We start from the raw sequence: 8,178 nt of genomic DNA on the forward strand, positions 1-8,178 counted from the left end.
CTCAGCATTACTAAACTCTGAATTCCCCTCCACTCAGCATTACTAAACTCTGAATTCCCTCCACTCAGCATTACTAAACTCTGAATCCCCCTCCACTCAGCATTACTAAACTGTGAATTCCCCTCTACTCAGCATTACTAACCTATGAATTCCCCCTCCACTCAGCATTACTAAACTCTGAATTCCCCCTCCACTCAGCATTACTAAACTCTGAATTCCCCTCCACTCAGCATTACTAAACTATGAATTCCCCCTCCACTCAGCATTACTAAACTCTGAATTCCCCTCCACTCAGCATTACTAAACTCTGAATTCCCCTCCACTCAGCATAACTAAACTCTGAATTCCCTTGACTCAGCATAACTAAACTCTGAATTCCCCTCGACTCAGCATTACTAAACTCTGAATTCCCCTCGACTCAGCATAACTAAACTCTGAATTCCCTCACTCAGCATTACTAAACTATGAATTCCCCTCCACTCAGCATAACTAAACTCTGAATTCCCCTCCACTCAGCATTACTAAACTCTGAATTCCCCTTGACTCAGCATTACTAAACTCTGAATTCCCCCTTGACTCAGCATTACTAAACTCTGAATTCCCCTCCACTCAGCATTACTAAACTCTGAATTCCCCTTGACTCAGCATTACTAAACTCTGAATTCCCCTTGACTCAGCATTACTAAACTCTGAATTCCCTCCACTCAGCATTACTAAACTCTGAATTCCCCTTGACTCAGCATTACTAAACTGTGAATTCCCCTCCACTCAGCATTACTAAACTCTGAATTCCCCTCCACTCAGCATTACTAAACTCTGAATTCCCCTTGACTCAGCATTACTAAACTCTGAATTCCCCTCCACTCAGCATTACTAAACTCTGAATTCCCCTTGACTCAGCATTACTAAACTATGAATTCCCTCCACTCAGCATTACTAAACTCTGAATTCCCCTCCACTCAGCATTACTAAACTCTGAATTCCCCTTGACTCAGCATTACTAAACTCTGAATTCCCCTCCACTCAGCATTACTAAACTCTGAATTCCCTTGACTCAGCATTACTAAACTGTGAATTCCCCTCCACTCAGCATTACTAAACTCTGAATTCCCCTCCACTCAGCATTACTAAACTCTGAATTCCCCTTGACTCAGCATTACTAAACTCTGAATTCCCCTCCACTCAGCATTACTAAACTCTGAATTCCCCTTGACTCAGCATTACTAAACTATGAATTCCCCTCCACTCAGCATTACTAAACTCTGAATTCCCCTCCACTCAGCATTACTAAACTCTGAATTCCCTCCACTCAGCATTACTAAACTCTGAATCCCCCTCCACTCAGCATTACTAAACTCTGAATTCCCCTCCACTCAGCATTACTAAACTCTGAATTCCCCTCCACTCAGCATTACTAAACTCTGAATTCCCCTCCACTCAGCATTACTAAACTCTGAATTCCCCTCCACTCAGCATTACTAAACTCTGAATTCCCCTCCACTCAGCATTACTAAACTCTGAATTCCCTCGACTCAGCATTACTAAACTCTGAATTCCCCTCCACTCAGCATTACTAAACTCTGAATTCCCCTCCACTCAGCATTACTAAACTCTGAATTCCCCTCCACTCAGCATCACTAAACTATGAATCCCCCTCCACTCAGCATTACTAAACTCTGAATTCCCTCCACTCAGCATTACTAAACTCTGAATTCCCCTTGACTCAGCATTACTAAACTCTGAATTCCCCTCCACTCAGCATTACTAAACTCTGAATTCCCCTTGACTCAGCATTACTAAACTCTGAATTCCCCTCGACTCAGCATTACTAAACTATGAATTCCCCCTCCACTCAGCATTACTAAACTCTGAATTCCCCCTCCACTCAGCATTACTAAACTATGAATTCCCCCTCCACTCAGCATTACTAAACTCTGAATTCCCCTCCACTCAGCATTACTAAACTATGAATTCCCCTCCACTCAGCATTACTAAACTCTGAATTCCCTCCACTCAGCATTACTAAACTATGAATTCCCTCCACTCAGCATTACTAAACTCTGAATTCCCCTCCACTCAGCATTACTAAACTCTGAATTCCCCCTCCACTCAGCATTACTAAACTATGAATTCCCTCCACTCAGCATTACTAAACTATGAATTCCCCTCCACTCAGCATTACTAAACTCTGAATTCCCCTCCACTCAGCATTACTAAACTCTGAATTCCCTCCACTCAGCATTACTAAACTATGAATTCCCCTCCACTCAGCATTACTAAACTCTGAATTCCCCTCCACTCAGCATTACTAAACTCTGAATTCCCTCCACCTAGCATTACTAAACTCTGAATTCCCCTCCACTCAGCATTACTAAACTCTGAATTCCCCTTGACTCAGCATTACTAAACTCTGAATTCCCCTCCACTCAGCATTACTAAACTCTGAATTCCCCTCCACTCAGCATTACTAAACTATGAATCCCCCTCCACTCAGCTTGACAGAATTCAAAACAAACATATCCATTGTACTACATAGGGAATAGTGTTTCATGTTGTGCCTCAGTCTCCAGTAGGGCCCTACCTGTATGAGCTCAAAGGCCCCCAGCAGTTCTCCCCCAGATTGGAATCCAGAAAACAGAGGACTGTACTGGAGCTGGGGAGGAGAGTAGGGCTGCTCTGACACCCTCACCACGGGCACTGCCACCGTGCTGCCCAGGTACTCTGCCTTGCCCTGGGGGAAAAGAAGCACAAGATGCATACAGGTGAATAAATATGTGCTGAAATCTCAGAGCACAGAGACAAATCCTTATGGGAGCAGGATAGCTACCCAATTTTAATAGGCTGTCCCGACACCAGACACTCCAACTGGATTATAAATCAATTCTGTAAAGGTCACTGTCGTCAAGGGATTCACTTAAACCAATATATTTTCACCTTTTGATTTTTATTTAACCTTTAACCTTTACGTTTTAAGTGATGAAAGTATATCCTGGTCGCTGGTCGCCAGTCTGTTTCTGATCTCTTGCCAACGTGAGCAACAACAGATCAGAAACAGCACTGTGTCTGTTGAAATGAAGGCATATCGTAACGTCAGAGAGAAGGGGGTTGGTTTGTTAGCTCACCAGAGCATCGTCATCATACACCTCGATGACGATGCACGGTGGCTCCTGCTCCAGGTGAGCTAGGTCTCCATGCAGCGTGACCCGGGTCATCAACAACATCTGGTTCCAGGTCGGGGTTAACGTCTGGTTGATGATCTAAGAGGCACAGAGAACACTTAGAACTACGACTGGGGTCATAGGTAGAACTTAGTGCCACAGTTTGGGTCATAGGTAGAATTTAGTGCCACAGATTGGGTCAGAGATAGAACTTAGTGCCACAGATTGGGTCAGAGATAGAACTTAGTGCCACAGATTGGGTCATAGGTAGTACTATGAAACATAGATGGGGTTAGTAAGTCAGGAAATGAATCGAAAGTCTAGCTGGAGAATAAAAAATCTCTCAAAGTAAATAGCACTTGGAAACTAAATAGATGGATAACTCCAACCCTGGTTAGAACTACACCCTTCAAAAGCCCCTTTTCTTCTTAGGGACCTTCTCTGTAGCTAGATCCCATCCTATGAGAGTTTGTGGACCTTACGGCCGTGGTGTGGCTTTGTGTCAGGAAGGTGACCCTGGCGAAGGGGTCTGAGGAGTCCTGTAGAGTCTGCTGCTATCAGCCTCGAGCCTGGTACATGTGGGCGCGCATCTGGAACTTGTGCTCGTCTGGAGGGAAGAGAAACAGGTTATTATTCCCAAAGTCTGTCTGTCTGCCTGTCTGTCTCTCCCTCTCTCTGTCCGTCTGTCTGCCTGTCTGTCTCTCCTCTCTCTGTCCGTCTGTCCCTCCCTCTCTCTGTCCGTCTGTCTGCCTGTCTGTCTCTCCCTCTCTCTGTCCGTCTGTCCCTCCCTCTCTCTGTCCGTCTGTCCCTCCCTCCCTCTGTCCGTCTGTCCCTCCCTCCCTCTGTCCGTCTGTCCCTCCCTCCCTCCGTCCGTCCGTCTGTCTGTCTCTCCCTCTGTCTGCCTGTCTGTCTGTCTCTCCCTCTGTCTGTCCGTCTGTCTGTCTCTCCCTCTGTCTGTCCGTCTGTCTCTCCCTCTCTCTGTCCGTCTGTCTCTCCTCTCTCTGTCCGTCTGTCCCTCCCTCCCTCTCTCTGTCCGTCCGTCCGTCCGTCCGTCCGTCCGTCCGTCTGTCTGTCTCTCCCTCTGTCTGCCTGTCTGTCTGTCTGTCCCTCCCTCTCTCTGTCCGTCTGTCTCTCCCCCTCTCTGTCCGTCTGTCTGTCTCTCCCTCTCTCTGTCCGTCTGTCTGTCTCTCCCTCTGTCTGTCCGTCTGTCTGTCTCTCCCTCTGCCTGTCTGTCTCTCCCTCTGTCTGTCCGTCTGTCTCTCCCTCTGCCTGTCTGTCTCTCCCTCTCTCTGTCCGTCTGTCCCTCCCTCCTCTCTCTGTCCGTCCGTCCGTCCGTCCGTCCGTCCGTCTGTCTGTCTGTCTCTCCCTCTGTCTGCCTGTCTGTCTGTCCCTCCCTCTCTCTGTCCGTCTGTCTCTCCCTCTCTCTGTCCGTCTGTCTGTCTCTCCCTCTCTCTGTCCGTCTGTCTGTCTCTCCCTCTCTCTGTCCGTCTGTCCGTCCGTCTGTCTCTCCCTCTGTCTGTCCATCTGTCTCTCCCTCTGTCTGCCTGTCTGCCTCTCCCTCCTCTCTGTCCGTCTGTCCCTCCCTCTCTCTGTCCGTCTGTCTGCCTGTCTGTCTGTCTCTCCCTCTCTCTGTCCGTCTGTCCCTCCCTCTCTCTGTCCGTCTGTCTGCCTGTCTGTCTCTCCCTCTCTCTCCCTCTCTCTGTCCGTCTGTCCCTCCCTCTCCCTGTCCGTCTGTCTCTCCCTCTCCGTCTGGCTGTCTCTCCCTCTCCGTCTGGCTGTCTCTCCCTCTCCGTCTGGCTGTCTCTCCCTCTCCGTCTGGCTGTCTCTCCCTCTCCGTCTGGCTGTCTCTCCCTCTCCGTCTGGCTGTCTCTCCCTCTCTGTCTCTCCCGCTCTCTATCTGTCTGTCTCTCCCTCTCTCTCTCTGTCCGTCTCTCCCTCTCTGTCCGTCTCTCCCTCTCTCTCTCTGTCCATCTGTCTGTCTCTCCCTCTCTCTGTCCGTCCGGCCATCCGTCCGTCCTACCTCTATATGCCAGATGTACAGGTAGGATGGCAGGTAGAAGCTGCTCCTCAGTGGCGCCCCCTTTGGGCTCAAAACCTCCAGGCAGGTTATCCAGCACATGAGAGGAGTCTCTGCAGCTGCCCAGCCACAGGTACACATCCAGTTTGGCCTGAACTGACCAGCCTGCTACACGCTTCCCTGGGGGCTGGGGCCGAAAAGGAGAGGACATCACAAGAATGGCACTCTATTCACTATATAGTATGGTACATTTGGACTGAACTGACCAGCCTGCTACACGCTTCCCTGGGGGCTGGGGCAGAAAAGGAGAGGACATCACAAGAATGGCACTCTATTCACTATATAGTATGGTACATTTGGACTGAACTGGACCAGCCTGCTACAGTCTTCTCTGGGGGCTGGGGCCGAAAAGGAGAGGACATCACAAGAATGGCACTCTATTCACTATATAGTATGGTACATTTGGACTGAATTGACCAGCCTGCTACACGCTTCCCTGGGGGCTGGGGTAGTAAAGGAGAGGACATCACAAGAATGGCACTCTATTCACTATATAGTATGGTACATTTGGACTGAATTGACCAGCCTGCTACACGCTTCCCTGGGGGCTGGGGCCGAAAAGGAGAGGACATCACAAGAATGGCACTCTATTCACTATATAGTATGGTACATTTGGACTGAACTGACCAGCCTGCTACACGCTTCCCTGGGGGCTGGGGCAGAAAAGGAGAGGACATCACAAGAATGGCACTCTATTCACTATATAGTATGGTACATTTGGACTGAACTGACCAGCCTGCTACAGTCTTCTCTGGGGGCTGGGGTAGTAAAGGAGAAGACATCATCAAACTGTGCACCCTAATCCCTATATAGAACACTACTTTTCCCGGGGTCCTCGTAGTGCCTGTAGAAAATCACTTCTCTCACTACTGGTATACAGTACCAGTCAATAGTTTGGAAACACCTACTCATTCCAGGGTTTTTCTTTATTTTTTACTATTTTCTACATTGTAGAATAATAGTGAAAACATCAGAACTATGAAATAACACATATGGAATTATGTAGTAACCAAAAATGTTTTAAACAAATCAAAATCTATTTTTTATTCGAGATTCTACAAATAGCCACCATGATGACAGCTTTGCGCACTCTTGGCATTCTCTCAACCAGCTTCACCTGGAATGCTGTTCTTGCTATAATATGGACTTGGTCTTTTACCAAATAGGGCTATCTTCTGTATACCACCCCTACCTTGTCACAACACAACTGATTAGATCAAATGCATTAAGAAGGAAAGAAATTCAACAAATGAACTTTTAAGAAGGCACAATGCAATCCAGGTGACTACCTCGTGAAGCTGGTTGAGAGAATGCCAAGAGTGTGCAAAACTGTCATCAAGTCAAACGGTGACTACTTTGAAAAATCTCAAATATAGAATATATTTTGATTTGTTTAACATAGTTTTGATGTTTTCACTATTATTCTACAATGTAGAAAATAGTACAAATAAAGAAAAACCCTGGAATGAGTAGGCGTGTCCAAACCTTCTGACAGGTACTATGTATAAAACCCATTAATTAAAATGTAAATGAGCTATATTATAAGGACATGTACAGTATGTAAACTCAGCCTGTTTGTGAAAACAATGAGTTTAAGCACATCCCTAAAAAATAATTGGAGAGGTGCTGGAAACAAGAACAGCAATGACTGCTGTGAGTCTCTTTACCTTCAAGAATAAAGTCTGGATCTTGCCACAGTCTTTGCCTCTCTCCTCAGGGCTGGCAGAGTAGATCAGGTCACGGGCAGAGATGCGGGCATAAGCCACGCGCTTGTTGTTACTCAGCATCCACACAAACACATCTGGGATGGTGTGCTGGGGCTAATAGAGAGAGAAACCAGCTCAGTGTCATCTCTGGGATACACACTGTCAATACGCTACTCCCACGCACGCGCACACACACACACACCTCTTCCACTAGGAATCTCAGTTTCTGTGTGAGTTTTAGAGCCTCCTGCAACATCTCCTTCACACTGCGAGCCTTCCTCTTCCCCTCTGAGATGGTTTCTGCCTTTCCGACCATACTCTCCTGTAGGGGGAACATCATCATCACCTTCATCGCCACCATCATCATCATCACCACCATCATCATCAATACCACCATCATCACCACCATAATCATCATCATACCTACCACCACCACCACCATCATCATCATCACCACCACCACCATCATCACCGCCACCATCATCACCTTCATCATCATCAATACCACCATCATCACCACCATAATCATCATCATCCCCACCACCACCACCACCATCACCACCACCATCCCCACCATCATCATCATCATCATCATCATCACCACCACCATCCTCACCACCATCATCACCGCTACCATCATCATCACCACCACCATCATCATCATCACTACCACCATCATCACCACCACCACCATCATCACCACCATCACCATCACCATAATTTAACAATACTGTCTCTCAGAAGGTAGGGTCTAGAGGCCAGGGCACCAACCAGCTCCTGTTTACACATGGTCAGGCGTTTCTTATCCAACACGGTCAGATGGTTCATTCTCACTTTCACTTCTGCAAAGGCTATGAATGTCCTGCAGCAGACACACACACACACACACACACACACACACACACACACACACACACACACACACACACGTTTGAGTTACTATTAGTACCAGGACACATGCACCATATAGTCAACAGTGTTCTCAGTTTCCACCCTGTGGACAACAGTGTTGTCAGTTTCCACCCTATAGTCAACAGTGTTGTCAGTTTCCACCCTATAGTCAACAGTGTTGTCAGTTTCCACCCTATAGTCAACAGTGTTGTCAGTTTCCACCATATAGTCAACAGTGTTGTCAGTTTCCACCCTGTGGTCAACAGTGTTGTCAGTTTCCACCCTGTGGTCAACAGTGTTGTCAGTTTCCACCCTGTGGTCAACAGTGTTGTCAGTTTCCACCATG

The 8,178-nt window shown here is 47.3% G+C and overlaps 2 protein-coding genes across 2 annotated transcripts; both read right to left on the reverse strand.

Annotated features, from left to right (window-relative positions):
• Positions 1–2,581: 2,581 nt before the first annotated feature.
• Positions 2,582–3,686, reverse strand: LOC135538172 (fer-1-like protein 6; the record flags this gene model as incomplete). Its single annotated transcript, XM_064964141.1, has 3 exons — positions 3,641–3,686; positions 3,123–3,257; positions 2,582–2,731 (listed from the first exon to the last, which is right to left on the reverse strand). Coding segments are annotated over exons 2-3 (249 nt in total), but the record flags the coding sequence as incomplete, so codon positions are not given.
• A 29-nt stretch (positions 3,687–3,715) lies between these two features.
• Positions 3,716–7,800, reverse strand: LOC135538171 (fer-1-like protein 6). The gene is made up of 5 exons (XM_064964140.1): positions 7,713–7,800; positions 7,144–7,263; positions 6,903–7,055; positions 5,179–5,362; positions 3,716–3,765 (listed from the first exon to the last, which is right to left on the reverse strand). Exons 1-5 carry the CDS (start codon positions 7,767–7,769, stop codon positions 3,716–3,718), a joined length of 564 nt encoding a protein of 187 aa, XP_064820212.1. The 5' UTR covers positions 7,770–7,800.
• Positions 7,801–8,178: the final 378 nt, after the last annotated feature.

This window comes from Oncorhynchus masou, unplaced genomic scaffold (assembly GCF_036934945.1).
Source record: "Oncorhynchus masou masou isolate Uvic2021 unplaced genomic scaffold, UVic_Omas_1.1 unplaced_scaffold_9232, whole genome shotgun sequence".
Taxonomy (NCBI): domain Eukaryota; kingdom Metazoa; phylum Chordata; class Actinopteri; order Salmoniformes; family Salmonidae; genus Oncorhynchus; species Oncorhynchus masou.